The sequence below is a fragment of the Epinephelus moara genome, chromosome 10 (assembly GCF_006386435.1).
Source record: "Epinephelus moara isolate mb chromosome 10, YSFRI_EMoa_1.0, whole genome shotgun sequence".
NCBI classification, from domain to species: Eukaryota; Metazoa; Chordata; class Actinopteri; order Perciformes; family Serranidae; genus Epinephelus; species Epinephelus moara.
Genome location: NC_065515.1, coordinates 35,086,616 through 35,112,410, shown reverse-complemented (window position 1 = coordinate 35,112,410; position 25,795 = coordinate 35,086,616). Strand labels below are relative to the sequence as shown.

At 39.8% G+C, this 25,795-nt stretch overlaps 1 protein-coding gene across 1 annotated transcript in view; it reads right to left on the bottom strand.

Moving 5' to 3' along the window:
• mcf2l2 (MCF.2 cell line derived transforming sequence-like 2) overlaps positions 1-25,795 on the bottom strand; it is a 240,879-nt gene that overhangs the window by 43,242 nt on the left and 171,842 nt on the right. The window contains exons 21-26 of the mRNA XM_050055717.1: positions 25,290-25,412; positions 19,626-19,706; positions 19,092-19,232; positions 15,999-16,091; positions 13,164-13,242; positions 204-240 (exon numbers count right to left, since the gene is read on the bottom strand). Coding sequence (XP_049911674.1) covers positions 204-240; positions 13,164-13,242; positions 15,999-16,091; positions 19,092-19,232; positions 19,626-19,706; positions 25,290-25,412 — 554 coding nt within the window. The remainder of the gene's footprint in view (positions 1-203; positions 241-13,163; positions 13,243-15,998; positions 16,092-19,091; positions 19,233-19,625; positions 19,707-25,289; positions 25,413-25,795) is intronic.

Genomic DNA, 25,795 nt, shown 5'->3' with positions numbered 1-25,795 from the left:
GTACAGGGAGTAGAGAGACAGGTAAACTCGATGCAGATGATATGGCTGTAATTAAATGTCTAGAATTTAATTTCCCACTATTGTTGATTGATATCCTTAAATTGCTTGTCTAATATGGAATGTTCTGTTCTGAGTTAAAGGTTTTGTGCTGAGAAGATTCATCATGTTGCTTTGTAGTTTGTGAGATGAAGTTGGCTGCTTACCTCATGGGGGCCCCGTAGATGTTTAGCTGGCTGGCTTCTGTGAACACAAGATACATCTTACATCTTAACATTTTACTGCTCAACAAATAGCAGTGTTTCTTCAGTGCCTTCTAAAAATATAACTATTACAGTAATTATTTATGTGAGCATTTTCTGATATTTCGCCTCAATGATTAAGGTCTGCTCAAGTTAAAGAAACTAAAACGGTTAAAGTTAGGGAGAGATCGAAAGAGCAAGCGTTGAGATTAGATTTTAACTGCTGACTGTGGTGTTTTTCTTTATACTTTTTATTTATGAACAAATTTTACATCATAAGCAAAGAGACAAAACGAAAAAACATAAAGCAGTACAGAGAGGAGTAAAAAAAGAAAGAAAAGACAAATATGCAATCATGGGATGTATATAAAGTGAAGGCAAGTTTTCCTAATGTAAACTAGGAAATTACACAGGGTACATACAATAATCATGTAAGATCTATCTCATTTAACATTATGTTTTCCACTGCTTTTCTCCCAATTCTTTTTGAAGTCTGCTAGTGTTAAAGTGCAAGTGTTAGAAAGTATTAACAAAGAGGCTAGCAGTGGGATAGTTTTTCTGGGACTGGTATTTTCTAATGGCCTTTTAAGTAATAATTATAATCACAGAGCTGTAAAAAGTTTTGCCCACCCAAGCCACCCAAATGCTCAACTGTTTTTGAGAGACATCAGTCATTATTTGCTAAATCACAAGAGATTAGTTTACTGGAAAATATAAACATAAGTTAATTTCAAGTGTGTGAATTACCGGCTCGCATTTCTATGCCTCTGTGAACCAGTCTAGTTGCAGTTACAGTTTCTATCCATGTCTGTGAAAACATGGATGCTTGGATACATGGATCCGGAGCTATGATGTCAAGCAATGGCCAGAAAAGTGTATTTGCAGAACATTATGATGTCACAGTGAAGCTGACCTTTGACCTTTCGGATATAAAATGTCATCACTTCATTATTTTATCGTTTTAAGCATTTGTGTGAGTTGTGTCATAATTAGCATATTAATTCTTGATATGGCCAAAAACATGTTTTGTGAGGTCACAGTGACCTCTGACCACCAAATTCTCTCATGTTCTTGAGTTCAAGTGGATGCTTGTGCCAAATTTGAGGAAACTCCCTCAAGGAGTTCTTAAGATATCACATTAATGAGAATGAGACTAATGGAAGGTCACAGTGACCTTGACCTTTGACCACCAAAATCTAAGCAGTTCATCGTTAAGTCTCAGTGGATGTTTGTGACAAATTCCCTCAAAGCATTCTTGAGATATTGCGTTCAGGAGAACAGGACAGACAGCCATTTGTACAGACAGACAGCCCAAAAATGTAATGCCTCTAGCCACAGCTACTGCCAGTGCGGAGGCATAACAAGTGGCCAATACTAATGTCTTTCCAGTGAGGACAGGCTGCCTCCTAAACACTGATATGCTAACATTCTTCTTGCTGCCCTGTGCAGCAGTCTCTTAGCAGCTCCTCCTGAGTAGCTGTGGGTTTAGAACCTTGCTCATGTGCACTCATTTTGTGTCCTCTGCCAGTGCAGTCAGTTTAGTGTGTAATGAAGGCCTGAAGGTGGCTACTGTGTCCTGTTTGTAATTCTCTGTGTCCTTTTATAAGTATCTGGTCCTGTTGAATCTGTGCCCCGCACCATTCATCACATGAAGGATACAGAACAGGAAAAAGCTTCTCTGGCCCTTCACCATCTCCATGCATAAAGTCATACAAACTGCTGCATCACCTCCATAAGCTGCTTTTACTGGCCTGATAGAAATCACTTTGTTGTGCTATAAAGAAACAAGGAAACAGCAGGACACTGAAGTCACCATAATACAGCTTTGGATATCAACCAGAGCCTGTATAAAAAAAGTGAACGTAGTGTCCAGATCTGAAAATTGAAGCCAATGCGTAAGTGCCTTACACCACTTCTCATTTGATGTATTATCTCAGTGAATATTTTCCTAATGAATTTATGGCCTCAATCACTGATTACGAGTCTTCTTCAATACAGACTGATGTTCATTTTGTAAGTTATGGTACCATTTAGAGTATTATAGACCATACAGCAAGGTATGCTTTAGGGAGTGGCTACCTTGTGATTGACAAGTCATTACCTTGGCAATCTGTCAATTCACAGCTCCGCCCTCTCATCCAAATATGGTCACTCCTGTCTCTACAAATACAAATGGTGACTGCCAAAATACCAAAGCAGTACTCCAAGCCAGTGGGTGACATCATGGTGGTAACGTCCACTTCTATTAACACACTATGCTATCAACCCATATCTAAACAAGAAGCTTCAAAAATATAACGTTAACAAATGTGGCCTGCTGGATTCTGCTGTGTGACAAGAAATATCTCTAGAAGAATCTAGTAAAATAACTGCAGCCTTGGCCAAATGCATAGCTCACATAAGTGAAATACCAAGCTCTGTGAATGATCTCATTTGTCACCTCCCATTCCAAGTAACCAATGAACCTGCAGAGAAAATGCAGGCTCAGCATGGAGCCATTCCACATGCTCCAAATATTGTATTCAGCAAAATGGATATGTTTTTTCATCATGGATCTAGCCATGTTTTATTCATAAAGGCTGGTCACATTGAGGTGTGGGCAGCCAACAACAGTCTGAGAGGAGAACCTCAGCAGAGAGCAGCAGTGGGGAGTAAAACCTTGAACAGTTACAAACACAGGTTGGCATCAAACTCCATTCTTTTCAAATGAGTGAATCCTGGCTGGCACTGTGTCAGCTTGTTAATGCGGACATGACAAACATATATACATCATGTAGTTAAGTTCATTCAAATACACATACATTTCTTTAGTAATTCCATTTTCCTTTCACCATAACTGTCTGCATGTGTTTCTCTTTCTCAATAGAGAGATGATAGATAAGAGATGTCTTTTATGCATTCATCGTGTCATTAGACATATCATATATTAATCGTGATTTGCTGTAGGCCATTTCATATTTACAATATATATTTCTTTTATACATAGCACATTTTTAATAATCTGGCAAATCACTAAATCAACCTGGGGATCGGGACAACTCCAAAGGGTTGCAACAATCTCAGGGAACAGAAGATGATTGATACAGAATATAAAACCAGACAGAAAAAATATATTTCTTTCCAGTATTTGCTCTAATCTTTTCTTTTTCCATGAGAGCTACTGAATCATTTTAGCTCCTCTAAAGGTGCTCTAAAAACAATTCTAATAAATTAATCTGGAAAGGAAAACTTTATCTTTGGCCACGTGTTCACAACTCTTAGGCATATACAATCTGTGACAAGGGGCAGCAGTGCCAAACCTAGCATATTGGGCAGCCTAGGCAAATTTTCCCTGGTACCTACCACACCCACCCCACCCCCAAATTGGGTAGCAAATAGACATTGCTTTAAATGTGGGGTCCCCAACCTTTTTGACTTGTAACCCCATAAAACAAACAACTGTAACTCTGCTGCTCTTTTCTTTTACAGAAACACAGTTTTTATTTACTACTTACTGATAGCGATGTGCTGTGTCATCTAATTCATGATAATACTGGTATGATTTTTAATATCAATATTGTGATATGAATGGCCATTTTTAAAATTCATATTGTGATACTCGCAATATTTTGACTTGTTGACATATTGATGTCATACTGTTACCCACGGCAACACCAGGCATGGCTGAAAGCAAAATTATTACCAACGCTGAAGTGGTTCCAAAAAGAGCAGCAGCTTCAGTAGTATAGAATAAACTGTGGTGTCCTGAATGTTTAATGAACAGCCCTGGATTTCTCAGACTCTTTTAGCAAATCATTGCTCAGAGGGAACTCATTCAGTGGCTCCTCTGGCAGCAGCACAGCGTTCCTCCCTCTCCTCTCTCGCCATGCGCACACAAGAGTCGGTGTCGTCAAGTGATTTTGTCATAAACCTCTGGTAAATAAACCTATGTGACGATAAAAAAACGACATGCCAATGTGAACATGTGAATGTGCAATAGTTATGGCAGCATTACAGCCTGTCACACGTAATAGCCAGATGGTTGGAGGAGAAATGGCAGAGCATAAAGGTCCTGGTGGAAACAACTCACTCACCTAAGATTTTTCCAAAAGAGAAGGAAATCACGCGTTGATTTATATATACAGATCCCAGGGTACATTTTTCGAGAACTGTTTAAATGCGTAATTTGTGGCGGATTTTATTTTGTTGTATTATTAATATTGTAAACGGAATCTGAATCCCACTCTGAGTTACTGTTGTTGTTCACAAATGAAAGAAATGAGAGATCATTTTAGTTTAGTTTTTACTGTATATTTGAAGGCAAACTGTTGATAAGTAAAACTATATCACTTATTTTGTTGCAATTCTATGTTCTGAAATTAATAATAAAATATTTTTTCACTAATGTGTCATATCGTCAAGAATATCGTTATCGCAAAAATACCCTGAAATATCATGATATTACTTCAGGGCCATATCGCCTACCCCTTATTACTGTCAGTTCCTTCAACTTAGTCTTTTAATCAACTTTGACCTACTGTCCATGAAACTCAGCACTTCCTATAGGTCCACGGTTTCATATTTAAACCCTTCAAGTGGCTCAAAGGGCATGATCCTTCCCGTTTCTGTTCCCTATTCTGAATTTACAGTGTGAACCCTTAAGCCTGATTTATGGTCCTGCAGCGTACCTACGATGTACCTACGTTGTTGCCGTGACACCGTCATGAACCCTTCGAACTTCTCCGTCACTCCATTTCGTCGCAGTGCAATTCACCGCCAGAGCGGTAGGAGGCTGCGTTCCTTTCCTGAATGGTTATCGTCGTCTCTAGTTGATTCTTTGTTTAGCTTCCGGCTTTTCCGGTCACAGAAATGAACGCGGAGTACGGACAGACGGCTCCGTCCGTATCCGTATTGAACGTTGAGCATAAATGGGCATTAATACTGCAACATCTACATCGCAACAGAAGATGTTTAAAGATGGCGGGGATGGCGCAATCTGGAAATACGGAACCGGAAATGCGTTGCTACCAAGCAAACCAATCACAGCCCTCTCAGTCTGCGCTGGGTCTGCGTCGCCTCGACGTGTAGTTACATTTTTGGGGAGGTGCACGTCATGCTACGCCGGGGGCTACGGCGAGCCTTCTGCGTAGCCACGTACCCTAGACGTAGCGACGTCGTTGATTTAACGCAGGACCATAAATCAGGCATTAGAGTTCAGGTAAACACACCCATCCTCCACCCTCCTTTGAAACTGATGTGTTCTTGTTGCTAGATAGGTCCTCAGCTACTATTTGAGAATTTATAGGAAATCCATATGTAACCCCACATCTCCCTAACCTTCTTAGTGCATTAATAGTTGGCTTAATAAGTATTACCTTATATAATATGCATTTTGTGTTTGTATTACATTTTCCTGTTCCCCATTCCCTTGCAGTATTATATCAATCATTCTACTGCAAGGGCCAAATTTCCTGCAGGTGATCAATAAACCATTAAGATCTAATCTTGTCTAAGTTTCTTAAAGTTTTGCAAAACAGTCAATCTGGAAATCCATTGGTAAAAAAAAAGAAAAAAAAAAAAAGTTTTTTCTTCCTTTACTTGCAGAATCTGTCTTGAGAGATTACAAAACAGTAAGCTGAGTTGGTAAAGCATGCATCAACAAAAATAATATTTTGTAATATGTTTTAATGTAGACCACATCAGGTGGCCAAATACAGCCTCTGTATAGTATGAAATGTCGTTTAGGTGTCAGTGCTAACAAATTTCCATCCCTTGCAGAAATGCCTGGTTACATAGTCCGTGAGGCATCGATACAATACAAACTTAAAGGGATAGTTCAGATTTTTTTGAAGTGGGGTTGTATGAGGTAATTATCCATAGTCAGTATAGTCTCGCTCACCAGACCTTTCTCAAGAAAAGAAAGGTCTGGCTGGGCCGACTCTCACTGTGAGATTGGAGAAAAAAACGCCCCGGCTGCTTGTACTTCTTTCAACCAATCACAATCGTTCTGGGCAGTGCCACAGCAATGGTGCGCTTGCAAAAATATTGCTGGGGGGAAACAGGTTTTGGTGTAACACGCCCACAAAAATATCACCTACAGGACGCGAACCATGGCAGAAAAATGGCTACATCCCCGCAAGATCAAACACCGCAAAAGTTAGTAAAGGACGTGTTGAAAACGGTTGAAAACTGCTACACAACCGGAGGTGGTAGGGCGGGACTTCAGCGGGTGGCTTGTTCCGCCCAATGAGAGGCTGATCTCTGCAGCAAACTTCCGCCCACTCAGACTATAGTCAGTATATCACCTACAGTAGACGTCAGTCGGCACACCTCCAGTTTGGAGATGGTGGATGATGGAGTGCGACATGGAAGCTACTGTAAGCATGTACTGCTGAGGAGGGGTCAGCAACAAAATGTATCTCAGCCAACTAAAAAAATCAATATCAATGTAAGTGTACGCTATATTTAGAGTATTTTCACCGCTTTACCTTTCCGTCAGACAGCCCTTACTGATTGGAATGGCGTAAGTTCCCCATTTATGCTCTCTTCGAAGCCACCACACTCCACTGACAAAAACAGTCATTTTAGCACACTGAACACAGGAGCTGCTGGTCTACCACTGCCTCAATCAGTTGGTTAGTTTGTGTTATTGTGTGACTTTTGTGACTCCAAACTAACCCTTTAAAATGGCAAAGTCACACGATAACACAGTCTAAACTAGAAAAGCACTCAGTGCAGACCTCCGCCAAGTAGGTGATATTCCCTCCCCCTCTGCATCAGATTTTGCAGCCTGCATCACAATTAGGTTATTTGCATCACTATCATTATTAGGTTATATATGCCTCCACCATGGAGACACTGTGGTGTATTTATTTCGTTTTTATTTTGTACCAGCACAGAATATAATATGTTTTTTTGTATTTTTCACTTTCTTTTTTTCCAACACAGAACATTAATTTCAACTTTAGAATTACAACAATATTTAGCAAATAGAACAAGACGTGCTTTCCGGCCACCAGATGGCTATTTTCACTGTTTAGAAATTGGAATTGCTGCTGAGGCTGTCAGACGATAGACTTTATTCATTATTTTATCCACTTTGCTTTAACCGATCACCACCAAAATTTTATCATCTGTTCCTTGTCCCAATTTCATCAAAATCCGTTCATAACTTCTTGAGTTATTTTGCAGACAAACAAACAGACAAACAAACAAACAAATAGACAAACAGACAAACAGACCAATGCCGGCGAAAACATAACCTCCTTGGCAGAGGTAATAACTGATGGAGGCAGTGGTAGACCAGCAGCTCTTGTGTTCAGCAATGTTATCACTGTTTTTCTTAATGGAATCTGGCAATAAAGAGAGCAATGTAACAGCTTCACTTTCTTGACAGAAATCACTGTTAGACATTAAAGCTGCAGTAGGTAGAAAGCCTGAAAACGGTTGATTTTTGAGTCTCATCATGAGTTAGGTTTCGTTCGTCTCCACCCTGAGCCCCTCCTACCAGACGAGCACGCAAGTATTTTATCCTACTTGGTTCTATTTCTCCCTCTCTGGGAGCCTCGGCTCTCCCTCACCGCGCAGCAGCCCTCCCCATCCCTCCCTCGCGGACCCACACATACTCCTGAGCCTCGGCTCTCCCTCACCGCACAGTAGCCCGCCCCGCACATACCCCCGAGGCTCGGCTCTCCCTCTCCGCGCAGCAGCCCTCCCAATCCCTCCCTTGCGGACCCGCACATACTCCCGAGGCTCGGCTCTCTCTTTCTCCGCGGAGAGCCCTCGGCTCCGCTCCCACGGCCAACCCCCGTGCCCTCCGGCTGGGCCCGACCCCACCTCACCCTTCCCCTCCCTCCGGGGCTCCGGGGAACCGAGTTCTGTCTTCCTTTTTTTGGGTTGTTTAGTCATGTAGGCAGTTGTAGCCAATGCTGGAATAGCTATTTTACCTGGTGCACTGTTCACCATTGCCGCTTGCTCTCCCCTTCTGCCGACGCCACGGGAACGCGCGTATGCAATAGAACAGCCAATAGGAACGCAGTGGTCTGAGCTGACCTTTGATTGGTTGATGCACAACGGCACGATACTGATTCTTTAGAGGCTGAACACAGAGCCATGGTGAGGTGCAGAAACCTATTGTTTGTCTCAGACCACTTGATTTACATTATGCTTAGAGGATATTATAAAACTTTTACTCAGTTATACCAAAACAATGTTGCCTACTGGAGCTTTAAGGTAAAGCAGTGAAAATATTCCAAATATAACATAGACTTAAGATATATACTTCTTTTTGGTGGCTAAAATACATTTTGTTGCTGACTCCTCCACAGCAGTAGATTGCTTAGCTTCCATATCAGATTCTAGCCTGTTTTCTTGAACTGGGGGCGTGCTGACTGACATCTACTGTTTTGTTTTTTGTTTTTAAGATATTTTTTTGGGCATTTTTGCCTTTAATGCACAGGACAGGTAAGCGTGAAAGGGGAAGAGAGAGAAGGGATGACATGCAGCAAAGGGCCCCAGGCTGGATTTGAACCTGGGCCGCTGCGGTAACAGCCTTGTACATGGGGCGCCTGCTCTACCCACTAAGCCGCCGACGCCCCGCATCTACTGCTTGTAATATACTGTCTATAGATAAATATTCCACACAACCCAACTTCAAAAAGTCTGAACTATCCCTTTAAAGCAGTGGTTTCCAACTGGTGGGTAACAGTCTAAATGTGGGTCATGGGTCCATTCTGAATGGACTGCGAGTGATCTGCATACACGTCAAGTTTGTAAAAAACACTCTTTATTTTGAAGCACCATTTCCTTCTGTAGAGTGAGTGAATAACGAACAGCAACTTAACAGAGACAGCAAACTAGCTTGAGACATGGCCAAATGTAAGTATGTACTAGTTGTTAAAACAAAGGATATTATATTTTTATTACAATATGAGTCTTATTTTTGTAGATTTTGGCAGTTGATCATTTCACTACTTGCGTTTTTTTCCCCATTGCACATCTCTGTAGTCATGTTACCACATTCTTAGGTCCAAGTGTGGTGAAAAAATTCATTCTTGACCTTGCAAACAGATCAGTTGGTTTGCTCAGTTGTCATGGAGATTAGAGTGAAAGTTGATTCTTGACCTCAGACACAGGAAAAGCTAGTGAGTGGACCTTGAGTTAAACTTATTTTGTCAAAACACCCAACTTGTAACTATTTTCTTTTAAAGTGTTTATTCCATCTGCATATTTATGTTTTTTGCCAACACATCACTCACATTATAATCCCTCTCCTTCTCTGTTCTCTCTTTCACATCACATATACTATATCTCCTTCTCTCTCTGTCCAGCACACAGAGCTGAAATAACTGCTGGTCCTCCTTATCCTCCTTCTTTCCACCCTCCTTTCTTCTCACACGCGCTCCTCCCTCCTTTCACAAGCCTCCTTCATTCCCTCTGTGCTGCCTCTCAGCCTCCATCTCCACCCTGAAAATCTCCTCTCTGTATGCCTGTCTCTTTGTCTCTCTCCACCCATCATTCCATCGCACTCTTCTCTTCTCTCCCCATCACTTTCAATCTCCTCCCTCTCCTTTTCCCAGACCAATTTCATGCTCTTTCTCTGTCTTTCCTCTACCCTCCTCACATGGAGTCAGAGGTGTAAATCTCACACACACACACACACACACACACACGCACAGGCACAGGCACAGGTACACACACTCCCACACAGATGAGTTGTCAGACGGGCAGAGTGTGTGGCTCACAGAGGGTGGTTTTCCTGTCAGTCAGGACCACATAGTGGAACCGATGCTCAGTGGTACAGAGAGGGCCGAGAGAGGTAGGAACACATGGGGAGAGAAATGGGACGGAAGCCAGTGGACATATGAAGACACAGAGGAAGGTGTGTGTTGCTGTGTGTATGTCAGTGCATATGTTTAAGCATTTGCACATTTGTGTGTTCATGCATTATCCTTACACTTGCATTTTAATTATTAATGACAATTAATTTCATCATTAATCTATTGTTTATTTTTCTTATTCATTGATTGTTTTGTCCATAAAATATCAGACAATAGTGAAAAATGTCCATCATCATTTTCTAGAGCCTTGAGCCATGTCTTCATATTGGTTGTCATGTCTCACCACAGTCTGTTCTCATGCACTGTTTGTACGTTTTCCTATGAAAAGTAATGCACCAAAATTCATACCTATCCCATGCAATCTTGAGCCAGTAATTCTTGTATAACCCACGGCAGTAAACAAGGAAGGCTGCAATCACATGACCAGTGTGCCGACAGGAGTAAAGAAGGAAGGAGTCCCATTAGACTTTCTTTCTGGACTTTCCCAAGGAGAACAGTGTTCAGAAACGTGTGACTTTGATTTAAAGTACGGTTCAGCAGAAAGCCTGCGTTACAAACTATGCATATGAAGTTTGAGAGATATAAGCATTTATTACGCATGGAGGGAAACTAACAGAAAAACACTGTCAAGTTGCTCAGGCTATCCTCACAAAGTTTTCATATATTTTCCTACGAAAAGCAATGCAACCAAATTCGTATGTATCCAACATATTTTGAAAGGCTGCAATCACTTGACCCATGCACGGACGGCAGTAAACAAGGAGGCAGTCCCAAGCACTTGTAAGGAGTCAGGTTGGAGTGGTGGATGGGTCACAAAAAAAAAAAACGTGTGCGAACTTTGAGGTATTTTGAGGTAAGTCTTTATCATGTTTGTTTTCCTAAACCTGACCACAGTAACTTCACTTGCCTAAATCTAAAGACAACCAACCATGTTTCTTTTCCTAAACCTAACCACAGTAACTTTTATTGCCTAAACCTAATGTCCGTGACTTTACATTGATTACGTAACTGTACATTAAGGAAGTAATGTCATCATATGAACTGTTGTGCATGCATTTTTCGTAGGATATCATACAAACCTTTCTATGAGAATACACTAAGTTGCATTATGGGATATGTTACAAACTGCATTATTTTTATATTGAGCTATACTAAGGACTAAAAGTCATGATATCCTTGCTGCTTAGATTTGATACATGTTTTGGTGAACTGTCTCATGTAAGTCTCCAACTTTATGGGGGTACAATATTAAATTGCTTGAGTACAACTTTAATTTTCTGTCCATCAACATGTCACTAATAAACTAATTAGACAGCACTGATCTCAATTGGCTGACGGGATATAAGTATAATCAGCTCTGCTATATGTAATCGAAAACAATTAACTAATGTGAAACAAGAAAACTAAAAAAGAGCGAAACGCCATAACGTTGCGTGGGAGGCAGAGTTTGGTGTCAGTTCTATTGGAGTTAATAGGGCGGGCACAGCAAATCACACTTTAACCAATTATATCTTTGTTGTTTCAACTTTAACTGAAATTAGTAAACTAAAATCCTTAGACAAAATTTAAACACAAGTGCGTTTGTTGTCCTTGTTATTGATCTCCAAACAGATTATGACTCTGCTCATCAGCTGCATCTCCAGCCCCTGTTTGGTCCAAATTATCAATGCTACCTGCTTTTAGCAAGAAAAACATTAGTAAGAAATAATCCTGGTAAAGGTGTAAGAGAAACAGACAGGGAGCTGCAGTGTCAATGAGGGATAGCAAATGTAACAGCCTCTCTAGCTAAATCACTGTCATGACTTCTGTGCTGGCTAATAAAATAGGCTAACATTAGGTGGCTAACATTAATATGAATACAAATCACTGAGGCACTGTAGCTCACGGCTGAGTCTCCTTGCTCGTAATGTGATAGACAATATTCACTTAACAATTATTTTGGAACAAAAATAACCTAACACAATATATTAAAACCTAAAATGACCTCAATCATGAATACTTAAAAAAAATAAAAAAATAAAAAAATCAGTCAACACAATGTGGGATTCATGGCCATTACATGGCATACAAGCAAAACCTGCAGCCGCAGATTCCGTATGGGCCTGGTTTTCAATGATAGCAGGTCAGACCTGCCCTGTCTGGTGATGTATCGTGATGTAACGTTAGCTATCTTAGACCAAACAACAAATGCACCAATTCAGATAAACAACATCGGTCAACATCACATAATGTGTGGTTTTTAATCTGGTGGAAGTATTTTTCAGTCAAAGATGAAACAGCAAAGATATGATGGGTTATAGTGTGATTTGCAGTGCCAGCCCTACTGACTCCAATAGAACTGACACCAAAGTCTGGCTCCAATGCAAAATTCAAATGCTGTCACTGACGTCCTCCTTTCCTTCTTTTATATTTTCCTTGATTTAAAACAAGAAGAATTTTTTTGTCAGCAACATAATCATGATCATGTTTGCATGTTGCAATTACATTTTCCTCAGTCTGCGGTTCAGAGACAGTATTAGAAGGAGGACATTTCCCTGACTTGGCAGTCGCTACAAGAGAATGACAGCCTATCACCAGATTGCAGCGAAGGATAACTCCAAGATGTGCTGATAGATACTGCTGTTGACAAGAACATTTTCATGATAACCAAAGGAAATTGAGTTGTTGCATCAGGAAATAATGACAGAGCCACAGCATGGGGAAAATTGAAGAGAAAATCAAATGGTATATGAATAAGATTTTTAAAAGTTTCAAAAGCATTTTCAGAATGTTTAGAAAAGATGTATAGTGTGGGAAATGTCAGGGTAACTGTGACAATGCAATACAATAGCAGCAACAGCAGCTAGTTGATTGTGTGATTAGAAATATTGGAAAAATTCTGTGTACACACCATGCAAGTATCACACACTACATGTATGCTGGTCTAACACAAGCTATCGGATGGATGGACCAATATAATATAGACATGTCTCTGTTCTTCAGCTTTGATTTAGAGTTGAAGTAAGTTACTAACAGGGTAAAAATGCACAAGGAAGAGATAGAAGAGAAGTGCATAGGTATGTGTGTGTGTGTGTGTGTGTGTGTGTGTGTGTGTGTGTGTGTGTACCTCTGCATGCCTCTAGCTGGCCTGTAAGAACTTTACGAATCTCTGACACCCACATATTTTTCACATCCATGGAGGGAGCCTGGGGAAGAATGTATGCACACGCACACACACACACACACACACACACACACACACACACACAACATCAACAACCAACATATACAACAAGAGCCTCTTAACACTAATGCTGTTTTTTTGAGATAGAAACTGTTCAGTGGGGGAGCTGTGTAGTACAACACTGCCCCCAAGAGGAGGACTGTGGAAAAGATCCCTGAATGCCTCCCCAGAGGTGTCTGTATGATATTTTGAATAATTTTAGAGTGTAAGTATTTTTTCGGTTTTATGAATTTTTTTATGAATAACATCAAAAATATAAAAATATCTGTATTAATTTACATCAGCAGATGTTAAAATTAATATATATTTTTTCTGCTTTATTTGCATACGTACAATAAATGTTTTCTTTCTGACATGACTGGAGTATTACATTACAAATTTAACTACACAGCAATACAGCATAGGCCATGCAATTTTCCAGCTCTTCCATATAGGTTCAGCTTTCTGACAAACTCCTAAGTAAAAGGATAGGATCATTATCAGCAAAGTAGACTTTAACTATCAACAGTAAAGGTACTCTTTCTTGAGTTAAATGTCCCCTCTGACTGATATATTGCTATTCATTAATGTAATAGATTTTCAACCTCCTGAGACTCCAGCTTTGGTTTGGAATGCTTGTTTAATTTCTCCTAGCTATTTGGGATGAAAAGGACCTGATAACTATAACTGAACATTTTCTTAGAGCAGTAAGGCCCTGATCTCACAGAAAGTGTTTTGTAATTGTTTTTAATGAGAAGGAAGCTTTTTGCTCACTGTTTTTGTGTTGCTATGTTCCTCATGATTCTGCACTCTTGGAGCCTGGTATTTATGGTAGAGAGCTCTAAACTGCAGGTCTTCAGTGGTGGCCACAACAACGAGTTTACAGTTGGTAAACAATGGATGAGAAACTGGATTGCTGGATACCTAGAGCTATACGGCCCAATGATAGACAGCAGGTTGTCAAACGTCCCCTGAGTCATCCTAAAACATGCCTGGAAATGGCCATCACCAAGGCTAAGCTCCTGGACCAGCAGGTAGTACTCCCAGTGATCCACACTCTTTTTTAGGGTCTCATGTACCCACACAGATCACTGTTTCTCTGTGCCCAACAAACTATTTACTGACAGCCTCTCACTCTCAACTAGAGCTACAGCAAGTACCCTCTGCCTGTCCATTTTAGAAACCAGCTACTTATTACTGTGAAATAAATAGGTAGGTTAGCTAGCCAAATTGAATAGACTGATTTTACGGGAAGGTTAAGGTAAGAAGGTGATGGGTTGGTATCCTGGCAACAATAAAAAGGTGCAGCACTTGTGGCATTCAATTAAAAAAAAACAAGGCAGGGCAGTGCACCTCATGTTTTGCAACCTGCAAGGCCCTGTGTCCACCAAAGTGTTTTTCCCCAGCTGAAAAAGTGAGGTGCTCCTCAGGAAATGCGAAAAGTGTTTTGGAGGCGCAGTATTTTTTAAGATGAGACGCACTGGTTGCATCTGGTCGCTATGATATGGAATATGGACAGAAGTAAACATGTCGTCACAAGGTAGGTTACTTGCTTTCGTTGAGGGGAAGGCGGAAGCATGCAGGGAGAGAGGGCGGCTCCACTGGTCTGTAAGGGTATATAGTATGTTAACAGATTTCTTTTCCATTGTTGTTGTTGCTCAGCTCTTGTGCATGTAACGTGATGGTCTGTCTTCATGGTATTTGTCCCTCCTTCACTGTGATTAAACAGCCAAAGTAACAGTGACGAGCATGGTGTTTTTACTCTGAAAAAAAAAAAAAAACAGCCAAACTGCAGTGCTCAGCTCAGCTGTAGATTGGCTGTGCTCCCATTGCAAAACATTACAAGAAAATATGCTGGCCTCAGAAAAAACACCTTGGTGGACACAGCCCCTTAGTAGTTTTTGAAAAAAATGACATTGTCAAATGGGGACATTTATTGTTAATAGTTACAAGTGTGTAATAATGTATAAAACAGTATTACAAATAATACGTTTGTTTAATGTTTTATAACTCTATGGGTTAGGGGTCACTGTTCAAGTCTTAAACTGTTCAAAACTGTTCATTTCACTGCCTGAACATGGCTGGGATTTATTTTGTAACTCTGTATGAATTTTCACTGCTCCATATGCTAAGAAAGTCCTTGTTTTGTCAACAGTGTCTTAGCTTGTTACTACTGCTTAAATTAGTCAAATTTGCATGCAATATCAAACTACAGTATATTAAGCATAAATAAACAAGTTTTAACCATAAAATGTGATCAGATTTTGCACCTTGTCCACTTTTGCATCATGATCAGCTGTAGACTGACTTGGCAGAGATGTCTGCCAACTCTTTTTTTTACACAGATTAGCAAATTGTTGTCTTACTACCACTAGATGGTAGGCTACATAAAGGTGTCCACGAATGAGGACAACAGGTCTTAGTTAAGCAGAGTGGAGTATAAAGTGCAGGAAAACCTAAATGTAATGTCCTAATATGAAGACACAGGGTCACAGGAGGTTAATACTGATGCATCAATGTGTAAGCAGCATTTTACTGCTGTATCTGGGTTAGGTGACGACTTCAAATCTGTTCGGGGTTGGGAGCCCTCCAAAGGGGTCACTAGATCAGTCTAAGGGGTCGTGTCATGATTTATGGGGTGGTAAAATATTAAACACAAAGTTCTGATACACAAATCTGTATCCTTTCTTTAACGTTTATCTAATATTTGCTGTTTTTTGTGAAACTCCATCAACATACCTGGATGATGTAAACCTCCTCTCTGCCATTGTACCACACCTCAAACTTCTTGATGTCACCTTTGACATTCTCTGTTATCCCCACAGCACTCATCTGGAAAGAGAGAAGGAAAGAAACACTGTGAGATGCTGCAAATCTGTGTCATCAGTAATAACTAGTTTAAAAAATAACTCAAGCCAAAATGACCTGAACACTGAGGGTAAACTTGACATGATCGGATAAACCTCTTCAGGCTGTTCTCACAAATGTTTTGTATGTTTTCCTTTTATTTATTTATCTATTTATTTTTTACTTTATTGTAGCCTGTCTGAGTGTCACAAACAGGTTAGGGAAGTCACTGAGTATTGAATGAAGGATTAACACATTGTTTGCTTTGGTCCTCCTGAGATATTTGTGGACAAAAATAAAAAAAAAAAATTACACCAAATGTACATTTTGATGAGGCTCTCCTCTACAAGATAGGGCCACAAGATAAGGTAAAAATGCAGGGCCCATCTTACTTGATGTTGTACTTGTACAAGACCTTAAACAAATTTACAATTAATTAAATAATGTATGTAATGTGGATGCTTCCTGAGTGCCTCCAGTTAGAGGTTTTCCCAGCACGTGCAATTGGTTGGAGGCCCCGGGGCAGACCTAGAACATGCTAGGGAGGGACTGTATACCTCATCTGGCCTGAGAACACCTTGGGATAACCCAGGAGGAGCTGGAAAGAGTTTCTTAGGAGAGGGACGTCTGGAGCACTGCACAGTGCTCAGCCTGCTGCCACCACGAACCAACCCGGATAAGCGGATGAAAATGGATAAATAATGTACAAATTAACTGACACTAAGTGAACCTAGAGCTGAGGTCTGGGGCATTGAAGGAGGTTCCCACTTTTCTTTCTTGCTAATTCAGCTTTATTATCTATGACTTTTGTGACAATATTCAAGCAAATGTGTAGAATAAGCTTTTACCTGTAAGTGTAAAGCCTTAACAGATTACATATGCAAATATACAGATTTTGGGCTGTTATGGCTCTTCTTGTGGTCAAAAGGGTTGGCAGGTGAATGCACCGCTAGTGACAGCTATGAATGACCTGAACACATCCTAAGATAGAAAATGTTTCATTTGGTCACAAGATACTTTAACAGAATCAGCCAATTCAAATGGCAGATAAATGCGTAAAAAGGAGCTCCGCCAATCATTCAGTAGTTTCATTCCTGCATCATTTTATTACTATTTATGCTCTACTTGGGGTCACAGGATGTAATTCTCAGCAGGAGGTCCTCAGCAGGCGTGAATACAACCCCACCACTGTTTATTACAACACAGACAGAAACACAAGCATGATATACTGAGCTGTTATGCTGAACAAAAAAGAGAAGTGATTGAATTTCTTTCATAGTTGACTTCCTTTGCTACTTGCTTTCTGCAGACTTGTTTGGATGGGAACCTGAGGAGCTGTACAGCATATTTATCAATGACAGCTCCAGGTCCCCAGAGGTTTCTATGGAGAAATGTCAGCAATCCACCGCTGCTAAAGAACAGCATTTGTTTACGTGCCACGAGAAACAGCTTGTACATTTAAAATAGTTTTTAAATGTGGTGTTGTGTTGAACTTCTCTGAGAATCATCCTTTACTTTTGTAAATACTGGTAGGATGTGGCTTTTTTTCCCCAACTATAGCTTTTCTGGGTGTGGCCACTTGGAGGCAATGAAACAAGCTAATGCCCAACATACTACCTTATGAAGCTGTTGAAGCTAAGATTTATAGTAGTTTTCAGACACAGGGCAACATTATCAGCCATTTGGAGTTGTGTTTGTGAATCCAATGGGTGGGTAACATTGCTCTGTCATGGCTTAATGTGTAAATAGGCAATTGTTTGCAAACATGTTAGCCATATCAACTTTATAGGTCAATAATAAATAAAGGCTGATGTGAGATTTTACTGCCCCCTAGTGGGTGAGAATTAATTCATGCAGCTTTAAAGTTTTAAAAACTTCAAAATCTGATCTATCAAGATGATATCAGGTAACATATGAATTTACATATAATACTACAGCAACAAACTAGAAATATGACCTTGTTTTGATTGTATGCCTCTGCCAACCAGTCAAGTTACACTTACAGTTTACATTCATGTCTGTGAAATAATGGATGCTTCACACACATCTCCCTCCTGTCAGCACAGAAGATCTATACAATCAGTAAAGTTTCAAGATTAGTGTCACCAATTCAGTATCTGACAAAATGTATCCCCTTCTGTTCCTGAGATATGACATTGAATGATGGCTAGAAAAGTGTTTTTGCAGAATATTATGATGTCACAGTGAAGTTGTGAATATAAAATGGCATCATTTTATCCTATTAAACACTTTTGTCATGAAATTTTGTCACACTAAGCAAATTCATTTTTGAGTTACGGCCAAAAACAGGTTTTGTGAGGTCACAGTGACCTTTGACGTTTGACCACCAAAATCTATTCAGTTGATTATTAAGTCCAAGTGGACGTTTGTGCAAAATCTGAAGTAATTCCCTTAAAGCATTCTTGAGATATCGCTTTCACGAGAATGGTAGGAATGCACGTCTGGAAGTGTGTACATGGACATAAGGACAGGCGGACAAACCACAAACATAATGCCTTTGGCCACAGCTGTACCTGTGCAATGGCATGAAAAACCTAAAACCTTTTACAATGTCTCCATGAATTTAATGTTTTGATTGCTGGTTAATATAGAATCTACTAAAACCCTGTCTTACATCATTGCCAGAGTTATCTCTACAGTAAGTTTAATAATCTTTCTGTGGCCTGCTGTTATCCCTTGACCACCAGCAGGTTTACTCATCTTGTTAAACAACAGTCATCCAAAGACCGTTTGTCAAATCATCTTCTATTACAACATTAACTATTTCATACACTGTTTGCTCTTTGAAATGTTTGTCTCCATAGAAATAGAATGAATAGACACTAGACAACATACGTAAGTGGGGCCATAAAATGTGTCACATTCACACGTTTGAGAACTCTGTTTTGGCCTGCTGTTACTTAGTTTAAATAAAAGGGACCTGGAAACAAAAAAAAAAAACACACAACACCGTCTGTGTCTGACCTTGAGCGAGTGTTTGAAGCTGTAGGATGGGGTCTTCTCGTGTCCATCTGTGGTCTCCTCACGTTTCTTACAAAACAGCATCATCTTGTCATACAGGAACAGGTGCCTTTGCATGGGCTTAAACCTGGCCAGGTCCTTCACCTGAAATCAGGTTATCACCCATTTTATCTGTTTGCCTGTCCATTATTCACTCCAGAGCGCAACCATAACATGTATTAGTGGATCATTGTCAAATAAAGTGTGTTAAACAGCTGAGGTCACAATAGATGATTTGTTCCACAATTGTGCTATCGTTTGCTATTGTGTTTCTCCAAACTAACACTGTCTTTCTCACAAACCCTTGTGTCGTAATGTAAAAGTGTAAAGTTTACATGATTTGTAGTTAAGGAGCTAAAACCTGCAAAATATCAGTGCAGATCTGTAATGGTATTCTTTTGACAAGTGGTAAAATGGCAAGCATGGCATCCTAATGCTTATATGTAAGAGACCTGATGTCAGGACAGTGATGCTATCTACTGAAGTGTGGGGTTGTACCTTGCTGTGGCCTTTCTTGTGATCAGTCCACACATTAAAGGATCCCTGCATCAGTAGTTTCCCCAGTTCACTCAGGTTACCCTGTGACATCAACACACAGACAGTCAGACTGTTATAGCACCATTCAACACAGTCATAGCATTTTGCAGTAGCATGTGTAGTATGTGCACAGTCCCGCTCCAGTTCTGCTGCTACAGTAGATCTGTATAGTTAAGGGGGAATAAAGGGGAATAAAGGAAAAAACAATAATCTTTGAAAGAAGATATATTTTGTACGTAGAGTATAATAATTCTACCTGTGAAAAGTTGTTTGACTACTGCAGTTATATTTTACAAGCTGGAATGCACATTAACCCACCTTTGGGTTTATTTCAACATTCACCTCTACTATAGCTTGTACCTTGCAAGCACCCCAAATTCATAACCATACAGATTACACATGTATGGAAAAAGTTCCCACACAAAACAAACCGTGTGCAGTGTCCAAATTAGTTTTGGATTAGGATGAGTGTCAGTAGTGGTTTGTTTCCAAAATTATATCTGTTGACTACTGATCGGATACTGTGTGTATTTGTATAACCATGTGGATCCATACTGTGATATACGTCACTATTTCCTATGGGGTGGGAATCACCAGAGGATCCACAGTGTGATATTATCATGATACAATATTATTACAATTTTAAATGTTGCGATATGCTGATTATTGTGATAAAATATGTTGCAAAATATTAGCTTTTTTCGACTGTAAATAATGTCCCCAAAGGAAAACTTTGTCAACATCTGTTTTATCTAATAAGATAAAGTTTTCAGTCTATTCATCTCACTTCAGCCATTTTATTTGCAGCAGCAAAATGTATCTAGTAGACTGAAAAAGCAATTGGTTATATCATTTTAGCAGGCTACCTAGAATTGAATTTGTGTTTGAAATAATTTATATAATAAAAAATTGAAAATTGGCACTGTGTGACGATATGATATTTCCACACAAAAATATTGCAACACTATGATGTATTGTTTTTTTTCCCCCACCCCTACTATATCCCCTATACACCGTCTTGGTGCAGAGGAAAAGTCTTTGGAACAGCGTGAGAGACCCAAAAAAAAAAAAAAACAGGGAGTGAGATGAAATCTCAGGAAGATTTTGAGTCTGGCCCTTACCGATACACCTCCTACCCATGGGGCAGCACTAACTGAGGCATTTCAAATGCTGTCGCACGCAATTGGATAGCACGATGGCCAATCAGAGCAAAAAACAAGGTGACGTATTCATTGCACTAAGCCCCATTTGTTTGCCAAACAGTGGGGCTAACTGATATATTATGCCTTGCCGTATCCCGTCGGCAAAACAGCAAAAACGCAAGGAAATTCTGCAGCAAAAAAACTGTATCTCCTGTTTTGAACACATTGCGTAACATCAAGTTCACATGTGCAGTCTACTTAAATACTACAAATAAAGAATCAAATATGCAGGGGTTTTTTTATTTTTATTTTTTTTGCGGCAGTCCGTCAGCTGCTCCAAAACTTTCCTTTAATACTCTTAGATTTGAAGTCGGCTGTTTTGATGAGACCTGACGTTGACCATCGTGACAATATGACGTATTCAGTCTAATAAGTTGGACGACTGTTGTCCCACCATGGACATACCCACCATCATTCACACACCCCGACATCACAGCAACATTTCTCACTCTATATTTATGCTTTTTCTTTTCACCAGTCACTGGTGACTAACCTGTTGTGCTCCTTTACATGTGACTTCAGACCAGTTACAAAGTTAAAAGTTTTTTGTTTCTGTATATTCTCACGCAATGAATAAGTGAACAATCAAATGAAGACATTAAGGAATGGAAAAAAGAGGTTTATATCACATCATCATCATCATTGCATCAAGGAAATATTTAAGAAAAAACCCTGAGGTTGTAAGCCAGAATGTACCAGTTTGATGTGAATAACCCTCAGCTAAAACCCAAAATAAACACATGGTTCACAAACAACACAATTATTCAAGGTTAAAGAAAATACAGATTGAAATAGACTGACTGAAAGCTCCTTCATCACCACTCTGATACATACTGGATCATATGAGTGCGGAGTCAAGGCTGTGACTGTGACTAATGTGTGATTGATACAGTTCTAAGTAAGATAAAGATGCAATACATTCTTTTGCCTGCTCCCTGCGGCATTGATGAGGTAGCTTCCACTCAAGTATCTGGGTGGGAAGATGACATGTTACACTATTCTGATGTTTGTAAACTGATGGAGCAAATCCACACCAAATGCAGCACAGTATTTGTCTATTGTCATCAATCATCATCATCGGTCCCAAATCTCTGATCAATTCCACCCATGATTTCTCCCTCTCCTTGAATGGCTCCACTGTGCTCATCTCCCCCCATGCCCATAACCTTGTTGTCATCTTCTCTCCTTTTACAACACACATCACTAAAACAGCCCTCTTCCATCTCAGAAACTTTGCCCGCCTCCATCCATCCCTCTCCTTGTCAGCTGAAGAGACTCTCATTTATGCATTCATCACTTCTAGACTGGACTACTGCAATAGTCTCCTCCATGGTTCATCATCAGAAACACTCAAGAAACTACAATACATCCAGAATTCTGCTGCTCGTCTTCTCACACACTCCCACACCTGTGACCACATCACCCCCCTCCTTCATAACCTCCACTGGCTCCCTATCCCCCAGTGTACCCACTTCAAATTCCTTATCATCGCTTATAAAGCCCTTTACAGCCTGGCTCCCCGCCTACCTGTCTGAGTCTGAACACACCTCTTCAAAATATGAAGTCTTTTGAACAAATAAGAAAAGACTTTAATCTTCTGCAGACAGATTTCTACAGATATTTACAAGTTAGACATTTCCTCCACGAAAAAGATGACCTTAAGATCCAAGATCTTAAGCAGTTGAAACGTTGTTGATTAATCTACAAATTAATAAATCAATGGGCAAAATTATCTCCTGCATGTATGGTGCAATTTTTACAATGGATAAGACTGACTTCCACTTTATTAAATCCAAATGGGAAGTGAGCTACAATTACTGGAACCAATTCCCACAGATAGCTGGAATAAGATCTGTTCAGGGGCCCACGTGGTCACCAGATCAAGCACATAGGGAAGTTCAGATGGAAATTCATTGTATGAATCATCGATGATGTTTTTCATACTGACTTGGCCATGGACCCCATAGTAGCACTACTCATAGTAATACCAGACAGTATTGAAGAACGGGCGCATACCTACCTTCTTCGGATTCTATTTACAGCAGCTATCCAATGCATCACTATTCGCTGGCTGGATCCAGACCAGCCTACTCATGCACTCTGGTTACAAAAACTACGGGAATTGTACTGCATGGAAAAGATCACTCATTACTTTCACTTGTAGAATGTCTCATTCCATATGCCTTATCCTATATAATTATCAACCGTATACCCTGTTTTATCTGTAATTTTACTTTGCCTTTTGATTTACTATTATCATTATTGTTATTGTTATTATTATTGTTACTAGTAGTAGTATTTGTCTGTATTATTATTATTATTATCATTATTATTATTATTATTATTATTATTATTACGGTATTTGATATGTTTGACAAAAACCTGTTGGAACCTCTTTTGGTAAAATTGATGCTCATCATCCATTTTCCCTTGCATTAACTATGCTATCATAACATTTAACTTGTTATTTTTCTGCTATTGTTTTGAAATGATAAAAGCTTACACTATATACTTCCTGACCACATGTTATTCAGTTGAAATCAATTCAGAATGTATACAGTGCATGAGAGTTAAATGACTAAATTCCAAACTGATTGTCCAGTTAAAGACCTCCAATGAAAACCAAGATTTTAACCTTGTTAACTCATCCATATAGTGATTTTTACAGCACATATCCATGGAACACACTAAGACATATCATGAGCAAAAGAAGAAGTCAGCATAGTTGAGCATTTTCACCTTGGAACTGCAGTGTGCCAATAACAGTCTCAAGAACGGGGCTTTGGAGCACAAACCTAATGAACCAATCCCATCAACTTGTGGGCTGGGGCTCTCCATATTATTAGCAATAACACTATAGTGAAACGAGGGATATCAAAGAAGAAAACAGGCTACCTATCAGTACTTAGCAAGCTAAGTTTCACCTTTACTTTCACTTGTCAGAGTTTACAATCTGGAAACAGGTTTATCTCACATTAGCAACACATTAGTTTGATAATGTAGTCTAGCCAAAGGTCCATGTTATCTCTTACTGTTTACAAGCAGACATTTGTGTGTTTGATGAGCAGAGTGAAGGTGAACAGGAACGCTTGAGCTGCAGGTGAATAGCTGAGGTTTGGGTTTGTTTGCATATTCATAGGTATGTTAATACCAAATGAGGCAAAGGTATGCAGTTGCATCTAAGCTTTTTTATGACTTTTTGCTTTAAGTTAGTTGCGTTAGTTGGTTTTTGTTTTGGTTTTTGTTTTTATTTTAAATAATCACATCAAGTTGTTCAGAAACATTATTAGCCCAATAGCATATCTATCAGCATTCACTGTATCTGGATTAAAATTCTCTAAAAAGTCTTCTTTTTAAAGGTAGTGTCATGGGCACTGACGTTTCCAGTCACCTCTTTGTCAGCTCTGCTAAATTTGTGCTACGTTTGTGCTAAATTTAGGCTCTTATGTCTACTTTTGCAAATCTTGGTGGTGATTTTTGTGATTAGCTTTGGATGGTGCTGGTGCGTGGCTGCGAGTCACTCATTGGGATGAGGAAATCAACTCACCAGTCTGTAAACTGGTTTTCAAATGTAAACATCAGTGAACACCGAGGAAAAGACGGAGAAGAATGAGCACCAGCAGAACTAGTGTCTGGCCATTGTACACACTTTGGAAAATAAACTGGATGACCACTGTGCTGCATCAGTTTCCAGTGGGATATCAGGAACTTTAATATCTCGGATCCTCGGATTCACCAAAACTTGGCTAAATCCTGGACAGCAGCATTCAACCAGGTGACTCCTTCTCTATATGCCGATCTGACAGAGCAGGGGACTCTGGTGAGAGAAGGAGAGTAGTAGTCTGCTTTCTGGTGAATAAGGACTGGTGTGATGGTTAGAATGTGAGGTGCTGTCCTGTTCCTGCTGTGGATCACAGCTATACACCATTCAGAAGCAGCTGCAGAGCAGTGCTGCCTGTGTTGGAGAAGACCAACCATATGGCCGTCTTGTTAGGGTCCCGATGTGTGGACAGGTAAATCAATCTACCACCATAAACCATGGATTACCAGAACCACCCGGAAGCATGGATAATTATGAAGCAGCAGCCAATAATGTAAGAAGATGCAAAAAAAAGACTAAATTACAGAGCACAAGTTAAAGTTGCTGGTGGGACCATATTTCACTGGAGTTGTACCTTGTATAATTCCATGTGACGAATAAATGATTGATTGATTTTTCTTTTTATACATGTGTACATACCATGTTTTTCTTTTTGATCAACATTAAAACAATGCAAATCTTGACAAAGATAAATGCCAACCAACCAATTTCTACACTATTTCTTTTTAAAACATTTTAGCCATTGATTTCAATCATAATTTTTGTACATAATGATGATAATATAAGAATGGTGATAATCATGAAAGAATTATAAATACAGACCTCAAAGCCAGTGATGGCTATTTGGTGCATGGAGTCATTGACAGACTTGATGATGTCCAGCATTGTGGTTAAAGCCTCCTCCAACTCAGCCGTCCACTCCCCCTTACTGCATTTCAGCATCTCCTGGAAGACAGGAAGGACGAAGTGGGTTGGAAGGATTGAATAAGGCAGGATAAAAGCTAAAAAAAAACATAGAGGAAACAAAAATACCACAGAGAAGAAAAGAAGAGACAACTAGACTAATGTTAATATTGGGGACAGTGAGGTCATGTCCCCAATATTTTTTTCTAGGAATTATTATGTTTCTATTTTTATGGCGGTGGGGGTGGGCTCAGGGTTACAGCCCTGACCCACAGGAGCAGAAGAGAAGAGACAAGGAGAAAGAAGCCAGGAGTGACAGGCAGAGTTAATCACTGACACTGGTAGGCTGAAGTGACAGGTTTATCAGGTTGAATAAACCCTCACCTGTGTCGTATAACTGTCTGTGGGGGACAAGCATTCATAGG